A 26,229-nucleotide genomic window follows, 5' to 3' on the forward strand; every position below is an offset into this window, starting at 1 on the left:
CAGCCGAGAGCTCCTGAGGAACTAATGGGTCATCTAAAACTCTGAGTTCAGCGCTCTCTCTCTCTCTCTCTATGATATTGTGTGTGTGTGTGAGAGAGAGAGAGATTGTGTGTGTGTGTGTGTGTGAGAGAGAGAGAGAGAGAGAGAGAGAGAGATTGTGTGTGTGTGTGAGAGAGAGAGAGAGAAAGAGATTGTGTGTGTGTGTGTGTGTGTTAGAGAGAGAGAGAGAGAGAGAGAGAGAGAGAGAGAGAGAGATTTTGTGTGTGTGTGTGTGTGTGTGTGTGTGTGTGTGTGTGTGTGTGTGTGTGTGTGTGTGTGTGTGTGTGTGTGTGTGTGTGTGTGTGTGTGTGTGTGTGTGTGTGTGTGTGTGTGGAGGGGGGTGCTAATGGTTAGAGAGTCTGACTTGTAACCTGACGGTTGTGGGTTCGAGTCTTGGGCCGGCCACGACTGAGGTGTGTGTGTGTGTGTGTGTTCACTGCTGTGTGTGTGCAATTTGGATGTCTCTCTCTCTCTCTCTCTCTCTCTCTCTCTCTGATAAAAAACCAGACCGTACAGCTGTCTGACACAACATTGGTTCAAAAGAAACTTTAGTTTTTTGCTTATTGTGTTGTCTTTTGCACGTTATGTACCTAGGACTTACTTACTAAGTTCTTATAGCTCTGTCTTTGTTTATATAGCACCATGATCCTGGGGAAACTTCTCATTTCACTGTGTACTGCAACAGCTATACATGATTGAAACGACAATAAAAGCTACTTGACTTGACTGTAGTAGTGTTTATTACTGTAGTGTGAATCGGTGGTTGTTTGTGTTGTTGTTCACACAAACACACACTGGGGTCGGTAACAGACTGTAACAGAATAAGTGCATTGATTTTGGACGTGTGGTACAGAGCTGAAAACACACCCAGAGATTACGTTTGAGTGAAGAATACAATCTTGCATTAGGTGGCAGTAATAAGCTCACAGATGGCAGAAGTTGCAGGTAAACCCCAAAGAGGAAGAGGAGTGCACTTGTTTAGCTAAAAATGGCGGCATATAACGATATGGAATTTAAATGCATTAAGTTTCCTCATCGTAGCTCACTTTTGTCATTAATCAAAATGATATGATGAGTGATTCGTAGGCAAATGATTCATAAGACGTTTAGTGTTGGTTTACAAATCAAGCGAAAAGATGAGACGACTATCAATGTGTTTGAAAACAGACTGAAAGGGTTGTGTTTTGTTTTTTCCCCCAAAGCCGAGGGCACTATGTCACATTGGTCATGTAGCTCAGTACAGTACATACTGCGTAGAGGATACTGACACAGATAGACTGCTGGACAGGTAAAGTTGACCTCAGATCAGTCACTGTACTTTTTTTTTGTTGTTGTTGGTTTTTTTCAACCTGAGAGAAAGTTAAAATTGAATGTGTTTGTCATTATGAAACAAAAAGGTCACACTCACTTGCTATAAGGAACGGCCACAAGATGGGAAGAACTTCTTGTGTTTATTTCCATTAAATATTTATATTACTAATGTTTGGGGGGGAAAATGCTGCTAATGATATCATAACAGTTGGGAAATAAAAGATATGGCCAAAGTCAACAGGAGAGCTGTTGCTATGTGATGAAAAAAATAGTATTAAGCAGCCAAAACTCCTTTACTCATTGCTAGTTTCAGAGAGTCTGGAGCATGGAGAGGGAAACGGATATCACTGTGCAAATGGAAGAAAAATCAGTTTCTCTGGAGGATAAGTGCAAATCCGTACCCACTGTGTTCAAGGAAGATGAGATTCCGGTTGTACAGATGAAGGATCTGTGCAAGTTTGAGGGAACAAACCCGATCAAGGACGACAAATCTAAATCTGAGCCGCAGGACGTTCTCTTGGGGTCAGAGGTTGCGTGTCAGAAGACGGAGGGATGTGGGTCAGAGGTATCTGGTCTGCAGATGGAGATGAGGAGCCTGCAGCAGGAGCTGTGGAAGTGTCAGGTAGAATTAAAGAGAGTGCAGAAGCAGCTGGACCAAAGTCTAAGGCTTCAGAGGAGCACAGAGAGCTTCAACCATGATCTGAGACAACAGGTAACACAAATGCTGCGTTTAGCCTCCCCTACACTTAAAGGACTCTCGATATAAGTGTGCATTCAGATTATGTCTGTGCCTGAGCGTGATTTAGGTTGAGGAGCTGAGCGCCGAGCTTCATGAGCGGAAGAAGAAAGATAAGAGCCGAGTGGAAGCAGAGACTCAGACTGAGGACTACAGTCAGTTCGAGACAGGTGCTGTCACACACAATTGTAACACAGTGTCTTTACTATAGAACTGTTCTAAAGCCACAGAAACATTTACTGCTTTTTGATGGGAGAGCACAAGGAGAGTGCGGCTTAAATATTTTGTTTCCACTGAGCTGTATATGCCATGAATGTTGGCCTCATACTGAATTTGATTACTGTTTCTGTCCAAATATCAGAGATGAGAGTGTCTTCAATATGGTCATTACACAAAAAGTCCACATGTTCTAAGTAAATCTCATTTTAATACAAACTGAATGTTTTGACTACATGGCTGTGCAAGTTGATCATTAATTTGTCATATGATCATAGTGTGCATTTTGGCCACAAAATCATTGCTGATATATTGCTTAATTTCTGTTAAATCCTTTTAAAACATCGGTATTCCTATATTTTATTATCTTGAATTTTGAACTCTGTCAATACTTGGACATGTTGGTTTCAGTATTAGAGAATAGCAAGAGAAAAAAAAAATTCCTACAGGATCTAATGGAATCTTAACCTATTCTGCTGCTATTCATTTTAAAAGAGCTAAAATATGATAGAAGTCTTTTTAGTCTTCTGAATGTGAAGTCCATGGTACAAAGATCCCAGTAATTACATTGCCTCACTGCCTCATGTAAAACTAGTCCAATACGAATAATATTTTATATTCCCAGTGTTTCTGTTATAATCTTTGTTAAATTCTTTTAATGTCTAAATGAGCTCAACAAACCGATTCAAATTCCATGTATTCACAGGTGCACTTGGTCCATAAAAATGATTGTTATACTGTTTTTTTGTTTGTTTGTTTGTTTGTTTTTAGATTATAGTTATTACTACAGTGGATACTATCAGGCTGCTGCAGAACCTGTGTATAACACTGCTACTGAAATTCAGGAGACCTCTGAAATATATCCCGTCGCAGCAGAGACAGAAGCAGCCAGTTTACAGCAGTCAGATGAAGTGAACGTGACTGACACAGAGGTAACAGAAGTGCATTTTCTCTGCTGTTACACTGTAATACTGTGCAGTTATGATCAGTGATTACACAGTGATACTCTTCACAAACTCATTAAAAATGTTCACGATGCACAAGAATCATTGCTGGGCTTTCAGACATGATGTTGTTTTTGGAAGTGATCTACATGTTACACGTTACTGTCTAAATTTTGCTAGAACAGATTACTGACCTAAATGAAACTTTGTCCAAATGTAGGGTTTTTTATTATTATTTTAAAAATTTTTTATAACGACTTTAAAAATAATCTCTGTTAGCCAAGTAACAACCCCTTTATCTAATTATTTTGGTTGGACATCAAATCACTCTAAGAGCAGTTACTTCCTTCTCTGTTAAAAAGGCATCATCACCTAACTGTAATTTTTTCCCAGGTTTTTGTCCTTTAAGAACTGGTTTGAAAATGTGTTAGTTATGTTACCTGTAAGTCAAAACAAGGCAGTAGTTTCAAACAGTTTGAATAGTTAATTAATGAAAGTAAAGAGATTATCATTTCTTTCTTGGGGCAAGGGTTTATTATCTAGAGTTAATGTAAGACATTACTAGTAGAGTAACTGTGTGTGTGTGTGTGTGTGTGTGTGTGTGTGTGTGCGTGAGGTGGTTGACAGCAGCAGCTCATCCATAGCGGCAATGTTGAGAGCCACAGCAGAAGAGGCAGTCACTCAGACGGGCTTTGTTTTTGACGAGAATTCAGGAATGTACTACGATCATTCCACTGGCTTCTACTACGACTCGGTATGCTACTCTCATTTAACCCTGACAAGCTATTTATATTTACATCTGAATGTTTTCTTGTGAAATACACGCCACTGTATATGATACCCCGGTTTCAGTGCTGATTCAGACTTTGTGTGGCAACTTATTGGGGTATTTTGGGGCTCGACACTCACCTAAAGGATTATTTGTAAGGGGTCAACATGACAGGCGAATATTCTCACCTGTTCACAAGCTACTATGAGGCTGAAAGGGCGGCCCCTTACAAGGAGTTTCTCCAGAAGATAACATGGTGGTCTCCAACACTCAAGAGCTCAAAGCCTTGTTCTACAAAGAGGCCTACAGGGCAGTCTCCATTTCTGCGGTTTATGTTCTGTTCCATGAAGAGGCAGATGTGGTGGCCTCCAGAACAGATCTCCAAGCGCTGTTCCATGGTGAGGCCAACAGGGCAAGCTCCATGGCAGAGCTTTCTCCAGAGGTGGATGTAATGGTTTCTTAAGCCACATTCCAAACCTTGTTGGAAGCCCTCCAGACGCTGTAGAAAGCCATGGTGTCTGCTGAGACCAACATTAAAACAGTCCCTGAGTTTCCACTTGAAGTGTTTCACCCAGAGTGATCAACTAGCCTTTCAAAGATAGGCCAATCAGAAGCTTCTAAAAGTCAGCACAGCAAATTTTGTTATCTTGTAAAAAGAGAGTGTCAATGTAATGTAAACATGATGTGACCCACTGGAATTCGGATGTGAGACAATTAAGCTGAAATAAATCTGTCCCAATTTGAATATTATCGCTGATTTGAGCAAAGCAGAGACTCTGACTAATGACTAAATGACTTGAAATATGTGAAGATGTTTCTGAAATTAAATATCCTTAGCTTAGGTGTATGTAAACCTTTGGCCTTAACTGTAAGGGACCCTACCATATGCACCTAGAATCCTCTGATCCTGATCCATTGAAATCTCTGTAAACAAACAATAGGCTATTTTTTCAATTCAAGTTAATGTGTTCGTTTCAGCACAGTACTGATTTTTGCTCTAGACTTTACTTGTAAATAACACGTTTCTACTAAAGACTTACTGATGCTTGAATTGATGGTAATTAAAATATTTCACCCCCTAATAGTAGGTAATATGTAGAAGTTTGTCTTTTGAACCTAATTGGTGAATTTTCTGTTTTCAGAACACTCAGCTGTATTATGATGCCAACACAGGCATCTATTACTACTATGACCACAGCAGTGGAAAATACCAATTCCACTCTCGAATTGAGCTGTCCACAGTTCAGCAAGGCCAAACTGCCAATGACCAGGAGAATGTCAGTAAATGGAAGCGCAAAAGAACCACAGAGAAACAAGAGGCTCAGGCGAAATGCTTAAACCTGATTAAATCCCAGGTAAATTTGGAGGTCGGAGTGAGAACCTTTTGCAGCAACAGACCACTTATATCAGGGGTTCAAATCTTTGGGACTCTCTGCTCTCTGCATGGTTTGAAGTTTTCCAACCCACAACACATCTGGTCCAGCTCATTAAAACTTTAAACTGTGCAGGAAAAGAGGTGCCCAGGGCTGAGGTTCAGAACCCCTGTATTACAGTATTAAATACAGATCTCCTTATAATTGCAGAAGTGCAGACCCACACAATCATAGTATTTTATCTGAAAGAGGAACAGAATTAATACTTCATTATTTGGTTTGAGGGGAAAGCACTTAAATAAAATTCTTATTTTATTATGTGTTAGAATGAAGAGAATTAGTTGAATGATCCTATATTCAAAATGTTTGTTAAGATCATTTGCAAGGAAGTTAAATCATCAGGATACTTTTCATGATGTAAAGACTTCAACTGAAAGTTATTTCTTAATTTATTATGATAGTTTGAGTTGCTTTAGATTTGTAAAGTCTAGGACTGACATTTTACCAAACAATACTGAAGTGTCCTTTTATGTATATCTGTCTTTAAAACCTTGTAACTCTAAGCTTTGGTTAAGCCATACTTCTGATTAACCTGACTGAGGGTCCTAAAAGAATATTTGTCTCTGAAAATCAAGCTCCTCCTTAGCATACAGACATTTCTCATTCATTAGTTGACATAACCTTTGAACTTATATGGCCAACTTTAATCCCCTGACACCCACTCACCCCATTCTACTGATCTCCAAAATCAGATATTTTCCAGTTCTCTGTCCTAATTGGTTGCATTTCTCCAACCTAACAGAACCACAGTGGGACGAAGGAGAGGTCCAAAGATGCAAAAAATCAGGAGGAGCATTGCATGGGAAAGAAGGGTGAGACAGTCATACAGAGAAAAGGTAAACGTTCTCAAAGCAAGACTCGCCTTTCTCGTTCACTGAGCAGGACACGCCTGTCTCGTTCGAGGAGCAGGACACGCCTGTCTCGTTCAAGGAGCAGGACACGCCTGTCTCGTTCTCAGAGCAGGACACGCCTGTCTCGTTCCCGGAGCAGGACACGCCTGTCTCGTTCACTGAGCAGGACACGTCTGTCTCGTTCACTGAGCAGGACACGTCTGTCTCGTTCGAGGAGCAGGTCACGTCTTTCCCGTTCAAGGAGCAAGTCACGTCTGTCTCGTTCGCGGAGCAGAACACGTCTGTCTCGTTCGCGGACCAGATTACGTAGGCAGAAGAAATCGCATTCTGAGGAAAGGAAGAAGAAAAAGAAGAAGAAGAAAAATAAGAGGCAGTCACACATGCACAGAGATTCGGGCTCTCACACAACTAATATGGATGGTGAAAGTGAGCCAGAAGAAGGAGAGATCTTACAGTCCAGGCCAAAGAAGTATCCTTCACCATCATCCTCGTCAGCATCTCCGTCTCCTCCTCCACTTACCTCTCCAGTTTCATACAGCCCAGAGACAGACATGCTGCCACTGGAAGGTGAAGTAGATACGTTATACCACTGACATAGCTACTTTTAACTTCTTATCATAAGTGTGGAGATAAATAAGTTTGTTAGCATTAGCAGAGTAACTGCTATTTAGTCACTGCTTGGTGGTTGTAATGTAGAATTTTGCATTATTTTTCTTGCAATAATTTTCAGATCTATATGGTTTGTTTTAAAAATAATAAATACATCCATTTCACACATGCTAGGTCAAAAAGCTTAGCATATTTAAATTAATACAAAAGATTAACGAATATGTAGCTTTGGTTCTGTGAACAACAGCAGGGAAGTGTGGCTACAGCAGAATATAACTTGACTTAATAGTCATTATAATAATAATTAATGCTAATAATGAGCATTCTAATTCATAGCTGTGAGAGACATGTAATCACAGCATTAAGAGTTTTTTGGGTTTTCTTAACAAAAAGGTCAAAATGAATGGACTTGTTTGTGTAGAAACTCTTTTGTTCTGATGCCTTCAGTGCTGTGATTTAGCACTCAAACGTGTTTTTGTTTATGAAGTAAAATCTTCAGAAATGATGATAATCATGGAAATAATCAGACATATAAAACAACATTTTAACAATTGTTCAGCCATATCATCTACAAACCTTACTTATTAGTTTGCAAGATTCTTAAATTGTGTGTGTGTTACAGAAGGATGGCCCCCGTGTGTGAGAGTGATTGTGGTTCGCTCTCCTGTCCTGCAGCACGGTACTCTCTTTATCCTTACCGCTGACAGCATCGCCACTATTGGCCGGTCAGTAACACACCAGCACGTGTTTTAGCTGTTTGTGGTGTAGCAAATCATCACTTTGTACAAATTCATCGTGTGTTGTGCGTTTGCAGGGAGAAGGATATGGACCATGCCATCAGGATTCCAGAGATAGGAGTCAGTAAGGTAGGAACTGTCACAAATTTGCGTTTATTGAGTTCAAATTGGATGGAATGAACATGTCCAATATGAGTAGGAATAGAAGAAATAGTGGTTTTAATGATAATAATTTGTCAATATTATCTAAATCTATAGGAGGCAAAATAAAAAAAATGATATTAGGATGGAAAAGACAGTGTAGCAATCAGTACTGTTAAATTCTACATGCTAATATGTTATTAAAATATACCAGTTGCAGTCACCAGGGATCAGTAACCCACCAAAACCTTGTTCCACTGTTGCAGCTTTATATTACAATCATGCAAATTCATTTGTTGTTTCTCATTAATCTGAAAAGAGAATTCTTTTAGAAGTAATGTTTGCATATGTATGAAAAAGGAAAAACTGTAATGTCACATGTACATAAGTATTCAGACCCATAGCACCAACACATGAAATTTAGCTCAGGTGCCTCCCACTGCTCTTAATCATTGCTGTTTCTGCACCTTGATTGGAGTCCACGTGTGGAAAAGGCACACACCTTTTCTATAGAAGGCCTCACAGCTAACAATGCATATTAAAGCAAAAACCAAGCCATGATCTCAAAGGAACTGCCCGAAGAGCTCAGAGACAGGATTGTTGTAATGAACAGATTTAACAAAAAATAGAATCTGCTGCACTGGAGATTCCCGAGAGCACAGCGGCCTCCATAATTCTCAAGCACAACCAGGATTCTTACAAGAGCAGGTCGCCTGGTCAGACTGAGCGATCGGGGAGAAGGGCCTTAGTAAGAGCGGTGACCAAGAACCTGATGGTCACTCTGATTGAGTTCCAGAGATCCTGTGTGGAGATGGGACAAAGTTACAGAAGGACAACCATCACTGCAGCCCTGCACCCATCTAGTCTTTTAGCAAAGTGGCTAGACAGAAGTCTTTTCTCAGTGCAAAACACATGAAAGCGTGCTTGGGGTTTGCAAAAAAGCAAAGAAAATTTAATATTTATATAAAAATGTATAAATATTATTTTGCAAAAAAAAAGTAAACCTTGAACCCTATTAAACATCCAACCTTGTCCCATCTAACATGACCAAGCTTGAGAGGATTTACAAAGAAGAATGGCAGAAAATACCCCAGTCCCAATAAGACTCGAGTCTGTAATTGCTGCCTCGAGACAGGCGCTATAACTAAGTACCGAGTAAAGGGTCTGAGTACTTGTATCACTGAATCACTGTACATGTGATATTTCAGTTCATTTATGTTTAATAAATCAAATGCAGAGAACTGATGTGGTGTATGTATTTCTGTGTACAGTGCCATGCAGAGGTGTATTTTGATCAGGATCAGCAGTGTTACATGTTGGTAGACCGAGGCAGTCAGAATGGCACGGTGATAAATGGCAACAGAATTTTACAGGTATCGCACCTCATAAATCCTGTATTATATGCTGCTTTTAAATATATATATATATATATGCGTGTGTGTGTGTGTTTTGCTTTTCTATTTATATATTATGTATAAGTTGTATTATGGTTTCTAAATAATTAAAAAAACAATTAGCTTGGTAAGACTTTTGAAAAGGCAGTTTGTTGCATTGAATTCTATCAATGTTTTATAAAAATAAACATTAGTTTACATTTTCATATTGCTTCCTCTCCACTGGATCTATATTATAACTAGGGTCTGGCCCCAAAACTGTTCCAGCACGGCAGTGCCGCTGAGCACAAAGCAAGCCCCATGAAGACATGGTTTGCTAAGGCTGGAGTGGAAGAACTTGAGTGGCCTGTACAGAGCCCTGACCTCAACCATACCTTTGGGATTAACTGCGTTGGTCTTTAAGGAAACCTTTATTTTTTTAAGTTGGAGAGAAAACTGAAGATGGGGTGCAGGGTGAATGTGTCATGTTGTAGCATGGTCATGGTCACTGGTGGTGCAGTGCAGGATGGTAGCAGGGTGTTGCAGTAGGAGGACCGGGACACTTCCTAGAGTAGCGGGGGTGAAGGGAGAGGTGTTGGCAAATTCTTGTCTTGTAGGTGGTAGTTCATTAGGCCCACTCGTTAGAGGATCATGTACAGGCACTGCCACTTGTAGACTTGTAATTTGTACTGGGTAGCAGGAGGAGCACCCGCTCACTCAGTTGGAAGTCAGATGGTTGTGCAGGTCGGGTTTTAGATCTGTTTTCCTTCATGTGTTTTGTTACGATGGGAGCTACCTGGTCAATCCGATCACAAATGCTTTAGATGTATTTGTGGATGGAATTGCATTGTTATGGGAGGTGGCCTTGCAGAGTGGGACTGCCTCAGGGTACCAGGTAGAGAAATCATTAGTATATACTCTTGTCCCCAGACAGACTTTTGGAACAGTCATTCGAAGGTCATGCCAATGATGGGACACAGAATGAGCGGGGCAGGTGTTCGCTTCTTGGCGGAGGTACGCTAGCACTGAGGGGACCACTGTACTTCTGTCTGAATGCCAGTCCCTATGCAGTCTCTTAGCTTTTTTTGAGGGTGTTGTAAACCCCCATTGGTTGAGAGTGGGCTAAGAGCATCACCAGGTCAATTTTAGATCAGGAGACATTTTGACTGAGCTGACGTCACTTTCTCAGGCAGAATTAACAGAAAGCCTACATAGCTACATTCCAAAAAATTGTGGAAAGCCTTTCCAGGAAAGTGAAGGCTGTTCATTGTTAAAACGTCGACACAGAGGAGCATGTGGTCCGCATATTAAATTTTGCCACAGTTTTTAAAAAAAATTTTATGCTGGATGCCCTTCCTGACGCAACGCTTGGGAATTAACTCTGCAAATCGAACCCGGGCCGTGGCAATGAGAGGGCCGGATCCTGCCAGTGGATAACCAGGAGGCTACAAATAAAATTGAATTGAATTTGATATTTGATGTTGGATATTCAACAAACACATATAGGTATGAGGGTCAGGTGTCAACATACGTTTGGCCATATAGTGAAGAATATAAGAGAATATAATCCCATTCTGCAAGCCTGTTTTATGAATATAGAGGGTGCCATACACAATGTTATTGTATGAGCCTTCCAGACGGTTGGGGGAATATTTGTACAAAATCCAAGAGCATGCTGGGCTTCATAACATTTTAAGTTCACTGTATCCATCTATTTAGTGAAAGTGATGATGGCAATTAAAATGACTAATGAATGCAAATAATATTGTGTGTGTTTTTTCTGTAGCCTAAAGTGCGCTGTGACCCTTGCCCTTTAACACACGGTGATGAGGTGAAGCTGGGTGAGACAGTTTTATCCTTTCACATTCACGTTGGTTCGGACACATGTGATGCTTGTGAACCTGGTCAGGTGCGAGCTCACCTAAGCTACCGCCGCTCAGAAGAAAACACGGGTATATACCTACGTTCTATAAGGAATCACATGATACTGCTAATTATGACACCATTTGAGCAACAATTGTAAGGATTTTAAAGATGTTGAGTGTGTTTTATCATGTTTTTGTTCAGGTGTTATGCTGAGTAAAGAGGACAAAGAGCTGCAGAGAGTGAGGCAGCTCAAACAGATCAAACTTAAATATGGCCTTAAAGTAAGTTTGCCTTTTTGTCTGTATGCACAAAGTGTGCCTTATGAACTTCTCTCTATTCCAAAAGGATACCTATCATTTTCAGTGTAAAAAATGTCATTGTATTGCAACGTGTGTGTGTGTTGTGTGTGCGTGTGCCTTTAGAACAGTGGATATGAAGGTGGAGGTGTGTTGAGCAATAAGTATAAGGACCGTGCAGAGAACCGGAGACAGACGGTGGGAAGTGAGGGCACCTTCTACAGAGACGACGCTCCAGCGTCTGTGCATGTGTACGTCACTGCCACACTCTATATACCGGGGTTGATCTCAGTGACTGCTCTGAACTAAAAGTATCCAGCGTGTAAATACAATAAAATAGCCACTGATGAAGGGCTAGACTGCACATGGAAAAATATGACCTGTAGTATTCTAGTAAGTTATGACAGTGTTTTAACCCCAGCTAAGCTAAGGGCACAACGGTTTGCCCTTCGTCATTCTTATTACACCAATAATGAGACCTAAAGATAAAATGCACTACTTAAACCTAATAGATTCATGGTCAAAATATTGTTCAGTATATTTCGGTCTCTTGGCTAGTATCAAATTCAACATTGGGAAAGGAAGAATTATACAGAGCCAAATATATGAAGCTTCAGTAACTGCTACTTTCCAATTCATACATATATGATAGGTACAGTGGATATAAAAAGTCTACACAGGCAAATTCCAGGCAAAGTTCAAGTTTATTGCTCAGTTGTACAGGTTATAGGTCACATTAAATGTGGAAAAAGTTCTGAAATAATTAATTTTGGTCTAATTTTTTTTAGATCACAGAAATCCCTGCCATTTTAACAGGGGTGTGTAGACTTTCCACTGTATATCTAATTAAATAGTGTCTGGATGTAGAATGTAATCCTTTCAGCAAATGTAAGTGTTGTATGACTTTCGTGACAACATACAGTAGGAAGCTCCTTATCGTTCTCCTTTGAGCTGTGTACTCCTGGCCCTTTTGTTAAGTTTAACTGGTACTAAAGTGATACTCAAATATGGCACATACACGGCAATGAGCAATATATCATATATGTTTGTGGTTCTTCCTTTAAACTCACATTTTTCTGTTATGGTCACTGAAATCTGTGCCTCGTGTGTGCAGGGAGATCAGTGACAAGAACAAGGGTCGTCAGATGTTGGAGCGAATGGGATGGAAGAGCGGAAAAGGACTAGGCAAAGATGGAGGAGGCATTACAGAGCCTGTAAATACACACACACACAGACAGAGAAGGGTTGGACTGCACTGAAGAGTGTATATTCAGACAATAGCCATGTCTGAATAGGAGATGTATAAACACATCATGAATAAAATGGTCTAATTTCAGTAACATTTAATGGACAACAAAAGCCCAAATTAACAAAGCAGCTCACCCTCAATGGCTATGCACAAAAAAAATAGTGGACAATGACCGGGATGCCTTCTCTGGTAAAGAGGTCCTGTTGAAATATTCACAGACTCATCGTCACCCATTGATCACCTAATCCTCCCTCATAATCTGTGTAGGTGGATGTGCAGGTTCGAGCGCCTCAGTCTGGTCTGGGCTGTGGAGCGAAGCTTTCAGTGGATGAGGTTCCAACAGGCCGGAGTAGAAGGCAGCAGAACTGGGAGCATGCAAGGGAGCGCTTCCAAAATGCAGATCTTGGTCAAGTCAAGACTGACTCAGGAGACATCCTACTGAGTGACCCCGGCTTTGAAATCTGAGGTTAACGTATAAATGATGACTTTTTTTGAGGAGACCGCTCCAAAAGTAAAAATTGACTCAAAAAAACGGAGCAAATGAGTGTTTACACATTTTACTGTGAACGTGGAAGATATAAATACACAATAAATTGTACATTAAAAGAATTCTATAGTGTTTGTATCCACTGCTTGTATAGTTTTGTTGGGCCAATGTAAAATCAAATTAAATATTCTATGTAATTCTATAATACTTTTATAATTCAGCTTTTAAAGTGTCTCTTAACATCAGAAAATGAAGCAAAAATAGGCCTAAATATATATGAAATGGTTATATGTGGAAGAACAGTGATGGGAAACCATGTAGTATTTTATATCAGGATTCAGCATCATCTGAAGGGCAGAAAGAATCAAAGATCTAGAAGTTACACATTTTTTAATGCAATATGTACAAATACAGCTTATTTTTCCTGACCAATAAATAAAATATGTATAAAACTTAGTACATTGAAGCTCCTCCGTGATGCAATTTATTTAAAGAGATAGACTAGCTCTTATCTTACTCGTGTGTTGAATGTAAGGATTTGCAGATACTCTGTCACTGGAACAAGTTGGTCATCAAGCTGGTTTCTAATGTTGGTATGTTTCTGTATTTATCTTTAATGGCTGGAAGTTGTGCACTAGTTATGAATATTACAGCTTAGTGGATTGGTGTTTTTCAGTTTTGTTTTGTTTTTACATTCTTATATTTAAAATTTTTAACAACCATATTCTGTATTCATAGCTTCATAACAGTTTCAGTTACATTTCCCATCACTGTGCATGTGGTTGCCATGTCATGGCAAAAAGAGCATATTACTACAACCTCGGCTCATATGGTTATAACTCAATACCACTGTGTTCAGTGCTCCAGATCATTAAGTATATTCAGATTTAAATCTTAAATGGTCACGGAGTAAACCTGAAATTCTTTTAAATTTCTTTTCTTGGTTTTTTTCACCCATTAAATATGAAACCTACACCTATCAGAAAAAAAACCCCACAGGTATTGACCTGACCACAATATTTTCTAACAAAGGTAGTTGGTTTTTATAAATAAAATAAAATAAAAACAAAATAGAAGCCCAATTAAACCAAAATAACCCTGACAAACTAAGAACCACCCCAGCGTCCTATTAATGGATGTAGTCTTTGTTTGTTCTGTGAACTTCATACTCGTGCCCTCCAATCTCAGAGAATTGTAAATGCTCATAAGTGACTGAACTTGGGACACTGATTGGCAAAATGCCGAGCAGTCATTCATCATAAACCTAATCTATTTTTTGTCTGTTTATATGGAATATTTAGAAACATTACACAAACAGCATATGTATCTGCATGGATGTATCCAACACATTGTCAAATTCATAATTAAAAGCAACCATGATAATAATGGAGGCAGAAATGGTGACGTTCTATCCATCTATTTTGGATGTTATAAAACACAAATACTTAAAATACTGGCAAGAACAATGGATGGTTTATTTAATTTTTTTTTTCTATAGCTACTTGTAAGAAGTCACTCACACAGTAAACCATTATAACACTTGTTTTGTGAAACAGTTCAATGATGCAACATGTAAAAATGAAAAAGAAAAACATTGATTATTGTGTAAAACATGGCATTTCTGGTTAGAAGTCACGTTGGCAGTCGTGCATAATTGTAAACTGCAGTGAAAGCTGTCTTTCAGAAAGCTACCTGCAATCAGACTTGAAGCTCCATGAAAGGATACCAGTCAAATGTGGCTCTGTACAAAACAGCACACTGAGTGATCAGGGATGAAGTCATTACTCCTCAAAACGTGCTTGTTTTTTAGGCCGCTAGTTAATGGTAACTGGCTAAATCACTAGTAAACTCACACTAGGGTCCGGTCAGAGCTTTTTGTTCTAGGTCACTTGCTCTGTAGGTTCTGTGCTCATACAGCGGTTAGTGTGATCTACAAAGAACAAAGCTCTAGTTGAAGGCATGGGGTTGCCATCTTTCACCTAATATTAGGCCACAAAAACCCTCATGTGACCCATCTTTGTAATAAATCTAATAAAAGTTTCATAATACTAAGAATATTATAGGGACTATCCTATACAGGGCTATGGAGGATCCCAGGAACAATAAGCTTTTTCCCTCCATGACCTCCTCCCCAAAATGGTCTTTCCTTAACAACCATTTATATTGTTGATTAATAAAACTTTAAATCATTGTATACCCACTAACAAATCATTCACTAAATACATTCAAAATCATACATACACTGATTTGTCAAAAATGCTTAAGGACAATCAAGCTTAGCATTTTAAAAATGAAACTCTCTTTCAATTAAAATATAAGCATGCTCAGTAGCAGTAACAGTTGTCTTACTTTTTTGTTCAGTCATATTTGTCAGTAAAAAGCAGGAATAAAATGGCAACAACAACAACAACTCCCACTAACTAGCAGAGACATTCAGAGTGAGATGCCGATTATAGACTTGAGCTCTATTCAGCACTCGTGCTTATTCATGCTTAAAAAAATAAATAAAAACCTAAAAAATAATAATAAAAAAGATTCATTGTTCTTTGCAGGCTGCATTTTGGAAACCCTGGCATCCCGTTCCTCACCGAGCCCTACTGAGATCATGTCATTTTTGTAGGTGAGAGGGAGAATGAGAAGGTTCAGAGGCAGCCTTTCTCCTCCATCTTCAGGAACAGAGCGAGACTGCGCAGATGCGACTCTCTTTCTCCGTCTTTCCACACGATGAGCAGATGATCGGCTGAGCAAGTGACCACTCCTCTCCTGCCAAAACTCAGAAACATCTGGAACATTGAAATGCAGTCATCATTTAAAGCAGAGTAACTATAATATACTTTACATGCTGCACATTTGCTAATTAAAAGATGCTCTTTCACGTGGTCTAATTCTTGTGGCAGACCTTGTCAACTGTAACACGAGTAATACATATGAAAATATCAAAGATCTGCTGCACTTTAATGCAGAGATATTGTTGTGATGTTTACTTTATATTTTTAATAATGTGATATTTTGCAGGTCATAAATTGTTAAATATGGAGTTGACAGATTAGATCAGGAGTAGATCAGAAAAGGCAGGGGAAGGTTTCTAGAGTTTACACAGAATGAGCAAAATTATTGTTAATAGACCCAGGTTGTGTTACCACAGAGAAATAAATAAATAAGAATAAATAAATAAATCTAAAAACCAAATAAAACATTGGACCTTGGGTGACTAAGACTTGCAGAATACAACTGGTTTCAAGTTTTTAAATCTTAACGTACAGAGAAACACAAACACCTCTTGTTCGTCACTAGCCAGAGTTCTGAACTAGAGTTCTTCTTAACAAATGCATTTGTGTCTTGTAAAATGTGTCTGCTTTGGACACATTAATAAGGGTAAAATAAGACCAAACCCAGAGAGAGTTCAGTGCTTGTTAATGTTTATAGAATACCTGCACAGCTCCAGAGTGACCAATCAGATCACCAACCAACTCCAGTGAGCACAGACCAGAAACTTCCAGAAGCTTCTTAGATGGCACACTACCCTGTTTACCGGATCTTCCAATGGTGCTAAACAAGCCGAAAAAGCCTGAGACAGACAGAGAAAGAGAGAAAAACTGTGACTGATGTGTTTATATTCTGTGGCTCTATGCAATGTTTTTTTGTTTGTTTGTTTTTTTGGATTCTTTTTATTGCCGGTTCTAAATGGACTGGTTATATGCTTCCTAAACTCAATCATAAACTTTAAATTCTCCCTTAAATTCTCTACTTTACCCTTTCTAACCAACAGAGATGGTGTATAACAGCTAAATAATAATTAATCAACAGGCCCATGAATGGCATCACTATGATATGCTTTTCCTGTTCTCCACACTGATTCTTTCCATGTTGCATAGAATTTTACATTCCTTCCCAAGCAGATTTGCTCCCCCTAATGCATGAAGAGATTTGATACCCCCAGACAAGTCACTTATGCCATTGGAAAGAAACCTGAACCGAGGACTGTGACAATGCAGTCCAAGAAAATGTCTGGAACCCAATGTCAGTAATCCCTTAATGTCATAATTCACCTTCATTTAATTATGATATGATGTTTGGGGTAAAACAAATCTTCTTATGCACTACAGAGCATGATCACAAACTAAATAAGTATCAATCAAATATTATTCTTATTATTTTTATAAAGCATTACGTACATGATGAGTAAATGTTTATGTTTTAGTCTATTCTGTGCCTCTTTTCTTCCTTTATTTACTGTTGTGTGATATAAAGACACTGAGTTTTGGTGTGCATCACATACAGCATTATAGTCATTAGGAGTCAGAAGTCAGGAGTCGGTGGGTGTGTCTTACTCACCTGAGGAGGCAGGCTCTGCAGGTAGGGGGAGCTCCAGCAACTCCCAGATCCTGACACTGCCATCTTCAGAACACGACATCACCTGCCTTAAAACGAACACACACAAAAGCATGTATACACAACCAGGGTTCCTTTCAAGGTAACTAAAATGGAATCATTTAAATCCACTTTTCACTTTACTAAATAACTTCTGTGGACAAGAGATACATTTTAGTTCAGAAAAAAGGTGTTTTCAATACTGCATAAAACAGAATATGTCAAAATTCTATTATGTTAAAGGTTTTCCCAGACTGTCACACATATATTACAGAAAATGGTAAACAAAAGTTGTTGTTTTTTATTTTTATTTTACCACTTTTGAAACTAAAAACACACAAATATTATATAAAACACAAAAAAATATATAAATTTGTACCCATTGTGCAGCAGCGTAGTATATAGAACATCAGAGTCATGAGCAAACTTCCTATATGCCACCACTGTCTTCGTCCTTGTGTTATACACAAACAGCCCACTGCCCACTGCTGCAACTACTCGCTGAGAGAGAGAGAGAGAGAGAGAGAGAGAGAGAGAGAGAGAGAGAGAGAGAGAGGTAGAAAGATAAAGAGAGATGCTTACCAAAGTTAATAATCCAGTCATCAGTGTACAACAGCCCAACCTCTCCATCTGAGTGCAGGTGCTGAATAGAAGCTTCGCTCTGTTTCTGCTGCCCCATTTTGATTTCTGTTTGAACCTCATGATCTGGTTCCTCCCATAAAATTCGCTCATATGCCTGGATTGTCCAGTCAAGGGTATCCCAGAGGATGACTTCTCCGATGTGAGAGCCACTAGCAAACATATCATCTACCAGACAACAAGAAGGGGAAAAAAGCATATTTAACTGATTTGACAAAGATAAATTTCCTGTCTACAAAAATGTTTTAATTTGTTGGCAACAGTTATCAATTTGCATAATTTATTGTGGTTTTCTAACAAAAAAGACAAGCTATGTATAATCTGAGATCATATGCATTAATCAATTTAATGGGTAAAGACAACTTCATGTTATGGCTTGTAATTGTACAGTAAAGTATTATTTACTCATACTATGCTTTTGTCTCAAAGTAAGAAAAAAGATTCATGGGACAAAGATCACAAAGGGATAAAGTTCTCAACTGATTTCTAAACTGAAATAATGATCCTCATTATTATTGCAAAAGAAAAAGAAAAAACAACAACAATAAAATAATGCAATATATTATAATTGTTACATACTCTATTATTGGAAAAAGTATGAGATAATAACGCCTTAAAAGGTGAAAACACACAATTGTCTCAAAATCTTCGTAGGCCACAGCATTAAGATATCCTTTAACTGAAACTAAGGGTCCCAAACCCATGCCTACATGGTCCTACACATAAATAAGGTCCATGAAAATCACATTAAATCCAAGGACCAAGGACCGCTGGAAAAGCGGGTCTGCCAAATGGCATAAATGAAATGGTTTACCAAGTTTGGTATGGAAGAACTTAAATTGCCTGCAGAGCAGACCTTAACCCCACTGAGCACCTTGGGGATGAACTATCAGTTTAGAGATCATCAGTGCCTAATCTCTTGTGCTACTGGGCACACAGTATAGAAGGTTTTATTTTGTCACATATACATTACAGCACAGTGAAATTCTTTCTTCGCATACAGAGTGCAAGATCAGGCAGTGATACAGTGCTCCTGGTGTACAGTGCTCTCTGCTTGATGTACTGTATACTACTGTATACTACTCAACATTAATTAAAAAAGATCACCAGAGGACTGACATACAGACCAATATTTTGAGCTTTACTGCACAACAGGTGGTACCAGAGTAGCAGTGATGCTGAGGTATTAAATACTAGAAGGATGTAAGCCGAACATGTCAACAGGTTGTATGCTGGCATGTTATTACTATGTTAATGTTTGTATTTAGTATGTAGTAGTCGTGTGTAGTTTGTAGGCTCACCATTGACTCTGATAAGTGTCCGGATTGTGTCTTGGTGATCAGTCAGATGACGGACAGCCAAGATCGACATTTCGGCTTCAGACTGATTCAGCTTAAAAATGACTGAAACAATTGTAAAGATGATGTTTATAAACTGAATCAGCAGTCAAGAATCAGTCAGTTTGTCGCGACGAACTTTACAAATCTAGTTTACCTTTAAACTTTGTACCAGATTATGAAAAACTGTAAAGTCAGATTTCAGTGTTGCTCACCAATCTCTTTGTCAATGGCAGCAGCAACACAGCATTTGGGCAAATCCATTAATGCAGTGATGCCTTTAGAAAAAAATAAACAGACCATCAGAAAGAGGAACTGTTCATTTTCTATAGTAAAATTAGACAACTGAAACACTGTATGTGTGTATTTATGTGTGTGTGTGTGTGTGTGTGTGTGTATGTGTACCTGAGTCTCTGTAATGGTCCGTCTTACACTGTAGCTGAAATTCTTTATTCCATACACACAGCTCATTACCTCCAGAGAGGAACAGGTCCAGATGATCCAACACCAGAAGACTCTGTTCCAAAAAACACACACAGTTTTCTACAGTTAAAAGAGCCTACACCTCTCCAGACACCCAACCATCACCTTAAACCAAAAATAATTAATCAGACAGTTTGGATCAAATATTTTTACAAGAAAATAAATTAGGTCCTGTGTAAACACTGTACCTTAACAGAAGATGGTAGATTGGACACGGTGCGTACTCGGTGTCCTGTGTCCGCATCCCATAGCTACATCAGTGTTAAGGAGCACAAACTACACTCCGATGTTGAATCATACAGAGAAAAAAGTGTGTGTGTGTGTGTGTGTACATGTATGTATGTATAACAGTATGTATATAAGGATACACACATCATGCGGTCTGATGAAGCTGTTATAAGGGCTGTGAGGGGTTTTTCTGTGCTGGTACATGTGTACACCGTCAAAGCCGTGATCTGTTGAGTATGAGCTCGTAATTCTAGCAGCCGCTCTCCAGTCTGTCTCATACACACACACACACACACACACACACACACACACACACAACATTTTAACAGTGGTTTTTCCATTGTTTCACTTGTCTCTTGTATTTAAGAATATGCCACAGATTCTTAAACAGAACCATGTTTGATGAAGTTACAATAATTAATCATTTAAATCTGCTTTTCATCAAAATATATCATCATATCATCTCTGAGCAGCATCTACAGTATATGTGCAGTTACCACAACTGCTATGCTGTTATATGTGTCATTTTTATATGATCTCCCTTGCAATTATCTTAAACTGTTTCACAATTATCATTGTTTAAGCTGAAAATAAAGCATTTACCTCTACTGTGACTGCACAGATCTGTTAGTGAGGATCTGCACTTTACCTAGTAAAAGACTTACAGACAGACCTATTTCCCGAATATATTCAGCATGTTTACATATAAACATTGATACACCCAGATATTTTTCCTCCTACTTTCTGTTTCCTTTTCACTTCATCATCGGATGTAGCTTTTATTATTATAAAGAAAATGCATAATGTTTTAAGATAACAGGAAGGATAGAGTGACTCATTACATCTGAAAAGTGTAAGTGTCCCACCTCAACATTCCATACAAGCACCATCCCGTCATCCCCCGCTGATGCAAATCTGAAACAATACACATAAAATGATTTTGTAGTGAACAGTGAAGGGTAATGGCTAACAGCAGGCTCAGGCAGACACAAATACACACAAATTAAGGATCAAGCTCTAATCAGGCTGTACATTTGCCCTCAGAGATGACATGCACTATATGACCAAAAGTATGTGGACATCTGACCCTTTTGTCTACTTTGTCATTATAATAACCTTCATTCTTCTAAGAAGGCTTTCCACTGGATTTTGGAGCACGAGTAGTTGTGCTCATTCAGCCATCAAGAGCTTAGTGAGGTCAGGCACTGGTCAGCATTCGGTTTCATCCAACAGTGGTTCAGTGGTGTTGAGGTCAAGGCTCTGTGCAGGTCAATCAAGTTCCTCTACACCATTTGTTATAAAATAAACCAGGATTGTAATAAACCTTACTTTGTACAATGAATGGGGTAGCCAAGGACAATCAACAGTCCTTTTCCTCACATATTGCTAATGTGAATGATTCTTCTCTATAACGTCGGCAGGATTCAGCCATTTTTATCCACACAGGCCGCTCAGGTGCTTGTTCATTCTCTTATCATTTTAAAACTGGCCGACCTCTGAACACAATTTGTCCTCTGCAAATAATCCAAAATGCAGCTGGGTGACTTTTAACAGGATCCACACCACCTCACTGCTGCTCTCCCACCACTGGCTTCTGGTGGCTGCGCACATCAGATTTAAAACACAGGTGCTTGCCTACAGCGCCAAAAATGGACCAGATCCCTATTTATTACCTCAAATCTTTCCCTCAAATATTACTCCTCACACTGCACCTCGCTCCATCAGATCTTCTAGCACTGCTCGATTACAACCTCTCAGAGTTAGACAAACTCTAACACTGTAGCATATAAAGTCATCGTATATGACTTTGTAAAGTAACAATGTTGGAAAGGGCAGCATATGGGTGTGAGGGGTCAAGTGTCCACAAACATTTGGCCATATAGTGTAGCTGTCAATCTCAGGACTGGCTGATGAGAATGCAAGCCAGAAAGAGAAAGAGCAAAAGAGAGAGTGTGTGGGTGTGTGTGTGTGTGTGTGTGTGAGAGAGAGAGAGAGAGAGAGAGAGAGAGAGAGAGAGAGAAATCACCAAAGCATGAAAAAACTTACTATCTGTGTTCATCTTGAACAGTAAACATGAATCAAAATGCAGCAAAGATGAATCATAAAGGGTTTTGATAATTGAAAATTAATTATATTTAGCTTACACATCAAGTATTTATTTCTTCCCAAGGTTTCTTATACAACAATGGTGCTTATTTAAACAGCATCAAATGCCTACATGTATGAAAAACTAATTTCCAGATTTTGTATTTATTATTTATTACATATTAGTCACACTTAAATGATTGAGAACTCCAAGGCAAAGTTCCAATGGCTCTCACTGTCGTTCGTTGGAGTCCCAAAGCCTTTGAAATGGCTTTGTAACCCTTTCCAGACTGATACCTGTCAATCATTCTGTTTCTCATCTGTTCTTGAATGGATTGCGACATGATGTGTTGCTTTTTGAGATCTTTCAGCATGCAAGGTTTTATTTAATGTGGCAAGTGAAATTTAAGATCATAAGCTTGCGAGGAGGACTGCACATCCAAAAACCCCAAGAAATGTTAGGGTACAGGTGCTGGGCAACAAATAATCAACGAAAAAACAACAGAAGAAGCCCGCACACTAATAAACTGCTACAATACATTTAATGGTGCAACGTTTCGACCATCAGGTCTTCATCAGGCACAATAAGTTTGCAAGTGAAATTTAACTCAGCTTCCCAAAAAAATGTGGTTAATCACAATTCATTCACGATTACCAATGACTTTTTCACATTTTTCCCTTAATATATAGAATCATCATTTAAAAAACTGCATCTCGTACTTACTCGGGTTAGCTTTGTGTAATATTCCAATTTGTTTGATGATCTCAATCGTTTAAGTGTGATAAATATGAAGAAAAAAAAAGGAAGAGGCAAATACAATTTCAGTCACCAATTGTTAACATGCATAAAACACACACCAACACATCCACCCATACACACACTCCTATAAAGGGACTACATACCTGAAGTCATCAATCTGCACCAGAAATCTAACAATGTCAAAATGGCCTCTGAGCACCTGCAGCTCAGTGTAACAGTTTTTGGGCTGTTCCTCTCCAATACAAAGGGCAGCATAGCGATTCTGTATCTCAAACAACACAAAAAAGAAATCCAGCTTCAATCAGTCATCACATCACCACCTCCACATCAGACTATTTACTTTTGCATGTTACAGTGCATCTTCTCCCGAACTGTACTTAAAGCCAATGAATTATATGGGACTTCATGCTCTTAAGCTCCGTCAAGTGCAATAAACATTCAAATGTTTTATACAAAAATCACTGGATTTAAATTCAATTAAATTTGGACATATTTCCATAAACAGCATACATTTAAGGACAACACAATATAAGTTCCACCTTTTCCTAACAACACATAAATAAGTGCTACTCTGAGTCAGTTTCAAATGTTTTCAAATTAATAAATGAAAATTAAAAGAACACTCGTGAATGTGGATGAGAAAAATTGAACGTTCAGTTGTTATCATGTCAATGGCCCATGTTCGACCCCTTTTATCCTGTGTAGTGCACTGTCACATTAATGCACTGTAATGTCCTTATTATTTAGTGTCTTGTGTCCCACTAACAATTAATTTTCACAATTTTTTTCTTTTTTTTTTTTTTATTTACCTCAGCCGAGCCATGTGAGCCGCGAGTACCGAGAATCCAGCGGAGCATCACACACTGCTTTTATAGAAACAGGCCAGATTCTGAAACTACAGAATTATATACATTTTTACTTAAATGTGTTTTAATGAAGCAGGTAACTCTCTCCAAATTGTAAGTGACCATTGTTCAGATTATAACACTTTTTCAATTGGTGACAGGGATTTAGTTTATATTACTTATTTTTATTTCTTATTTTATTATATTCTGTTTTCATAGGTAATAGTCAACATTAAAAATAATCACACATAAAATGAGTATAACAAAATCAAAAAACCTTGACTGACAGTTGGGATTCCTTTATCACTCTATATATTTATATATCGATATTGGGGAGCTGTAGTAGTAATGTCCATAAGATGAGGAAAAGCTTTGGTACTGATGAAACACCTTGTATTGGATACAAAGCATACAAAAATAGAGACATAAGTGTGTGCTTCCAACGTCGTGCCTACAGTTTGGGGGAAAAACACATATGAGTGTGTGAAGGTCAAATGCGCACACAATTCCCATATACATATATTCTCATAATGCTGGCAATAAAGACAATGAATTCACACTGAAATGCAATATGTTAACATACCTAAAACACATAATAATCATAATAATGACTTATTTAATAAAGTGTAAACTTAAAATGTGTACATATTGGTTTGACTTATTTGTAAACTCCTATGCTACAGAACACAAATGTTCAATCAGCAACATCCCAGTTTACAGCCATATGAAGCCATTATACAGATCTGAAACTGTAAACACACACACACACACACACACACACACACACACACACACACACACACACACACACACACACACACCTTCACTAAGTCCGTAGACAGTCGTCACAGCTTTTCATACAAAACAAAGATTCCTTACTCTATTATCCATTCACATTTTAAACCACTGTCTTATATAAAACTCACAACCAAGTCATCGATAACAGGATAAACAGTCGCGTCAAAATTTCCTGGATTTCTTAGCAATGTGATTTTCCAACATTTAGACACAATACAGACTTCACTCCTGTCAAAATAAAAGTCCCATCAACAATATTAATCATAAGGCAAGGACTTGTCCATTATAGTGGAGTAGCTCGTAGCTACTGGGTTTCCTGGTTGGGATTTCTGCTTTTTTCTGTCTAAAGTTAAATACAAAGTTTCCTAGATTTTTGTTTGTTTTGTTTTGTTTTATCATCAGCAACACAGACTGTACATAAGTCCTGGTTAGAGGCTAATTCAGGGTCCTCAGTATGTGCACACTTATCATGGAAATGTCATTTAATAATCAAAGTTATTATATATAATAAAATAATGCATTATTTTCCAGATATCAAACTGATGTTGGCTCAATACTGGTACAATGGGAGAGCCAACATAGGTACCCACCCCATTGAAATGGACCCACTAAAATATCTCTAACATATATACCAGCCCTTGTCTTAACAACTCTATAAGCAGATAATCCCATTGTAACATTAGACACTGATGTGTGTGGGTAAACTGGCCGCTGCACCTCTCACATAACCATAGTTACAGTGAGAATACTAAATACACACATACGTAATCTTCTATTGACAATGACATTGATACATATTCTGCACTAATCCTAATCCCAGATGATGATTACTCATTTTTAAAGCTGTGTCATTTCAATCAAATTGAATAATACACTTATAATATGCTAAGAAATGTGCATTTATGTTTATTTATTTGGTTTATACAACTGTGTATTGTGTACTGTAACTGTGTTACAGCTGTCTGTGTGAACTTTTTGTTTTGCTTCCTCTTGTTCACTTGTTGGTAAGTGAATTGGCTTCTTATATCACGCCTTGCTGTGAATTGTGTGTTCATGTTGTCTCATCCACGGTGTGTTCCTACCCCAGAGTTCTGGGTCCATGACAGCCATGACCATTTTCAGAGTTACCGAAAAAGAGTGAATAAAAAACTGACAAAAAATATTTTTGTTGCTTGATGTGAAATGTCTCCAACATGCCAGTGTTAATATATAAACAAAAAGTCTCCACTCTGAGTTATACATATAGTTGAATAATATTACAAATAGGAGGCATGGTGGCCTAGTGGTTAGCACGTTCGCCTCACACCTCCAGGGTTGGGGGTTCGATTCCCGCCTCCGCCTTGTGTGTGTGTGGAGTTTGCATGTTTTCCCCGTGCCTCGGGGGTTTCCTCCGGGTACTCCGCTTTCCTCCCCCGGTTCAAAGACATGCATGGTAGGTTGATTGGTATCTCTGGAAAAATTGTCCGGAGTGTGTGAGTGAATGAGAGTGTGTGTGTGTGTGTGCGATTGGATGGCACTCCGTCCAGGGTGTATCCTACCTTGATGCCCGATGATGCCTGAGATAGGCACAGGCTCCCTGTGACCCGAGAAGTTCAGATAAGCGGTAGAAAATGAATGAATGAATAT

At 38.7% G+C, this 26,229-nt stretch overlaps 2 protein-coding genes across 9 annotated transcripts; one reads left to right on the top strand and one right to left on the bottom strand.

Moving 5' to 3' along the window:
* Positions 1–942: 942 nt before the first annotated feature.
* Positions 943–13,179, top strand: aggf1 (angiogenic factor with G patch and FHA domains 1). 3 transcript variants are annotated; one of them, XM_027152813.2, is made up of 16 exons: positions 943–984; positions 1,242–1,327; positions 1,658–2,062; positions 2,157–2,256; positions 3,074–3,234; positions 3,863–4,000; positions 5,158–5,370; positions 6,191–6,866; positions 7,531–7,633; positions 7,723–7,774; positions 9,058–9,159; positions 10,946–11,111; positions 11,227–11,306; positions 11,448–11,572; positions 12,436–12,535; positions 12,838–13,179. In XM_027152813.2, the coding sequence occupies exons 3-16, from the start codon at positions 1,676–1,678 to the stop codon at positions 13,033–13,035; spliced, it is 2,601 nt and encodes an 866-aa protein (XP_027008614.2). In that variant the 5' UTR covers positions 943–984; positions 1,242–1,327; positions 1,658–1,675; the 3' UTR covers positions 13,036–13,179. The 3 variants fall into 3 exon arrangements, with proteins under 3 accessions (XP_027008614.2, XP_027008613.2, XP_047661448.1); XM_027152812.2 differs by lacking the exon at positions 943–984 and having other exon boundaries at positions 991–1,327; XM_047805492.1 differs by lacking the exon at positions 943–984 and having other exon boundaries at positions 991–1,327; positions 7,534–7,633.
* A 1,329-nt stretch (positions 13,180–14,508) lies between these two features.
* On the bottom strand, positions 14,509–24,813 carry wdr41 (WD repeat domain 41). Of its 6 annotated transcripts, none has more exons than XM_027152814.2 (15): positions 24,627–24,813; positions 24,083–24,256; positions 23,770–23,855; positions 23,104–23,228; positions 20,982–21,030; positions 20,256–20,384; positions 20,076–20,138; positions 19,810–19,921; positions 19,620–19,682; positions 19,369–19,470; positions 18,051–18,235; positions 17,808–17,929; positions 17,393–17,478; positions 16,489–16,625; positions 14,509–15,840 (listed from the first exon to the last, which is right to left on the bottom strand). In XM_027152814.2, exons 3-15 carry the CDS (start codon positions 23,815–23,817, stop codon positions 15,700–15,702), a joined length of 1,362 nt encoding a protein of 453 aa, XP_027008615.2. In that variant the 5' UTR covers positions 23,818–23,855; positions 24,083–24,256; positions 24,627–24,813; the 3' UTR covers positions 14,509–15,699. The 6 variants fall into 6 exon arrangements, with proteins under 6 accessions (XP_027008615.2, XP_027008624.2, XP_027008616.2 ...); XM_027152823.2 differs by having other exon boundaries at positions 23,104–23,222; positions 24,093–24,195; positions 24,627–24,810; XM_027152815.2 differs by having other exon boundaries at positions 24,093–24,256; positions 24,627–24,810.
* Positions 24,814–26,229: the final 1,416 nt, after the last annotated feature.

The sequence above is a fragment of the Tachysurus fulvidraco genome, chromosome 21 (genome assembly GCF_022655615.1).
Source record: "Tachysurus fulvidraco isolate hzauxx_2018 chromosome 21, HZAU_PFXX_2.0, whole genome shotgun sequence".
Taxonomy (NCBI): domain Eukaryota; kingdom Metazoa; phylum Chordata; class Actinopteri; order Siluriformes; family Bagridae; genus Tachysurus; species Tachysurus fulvidraco.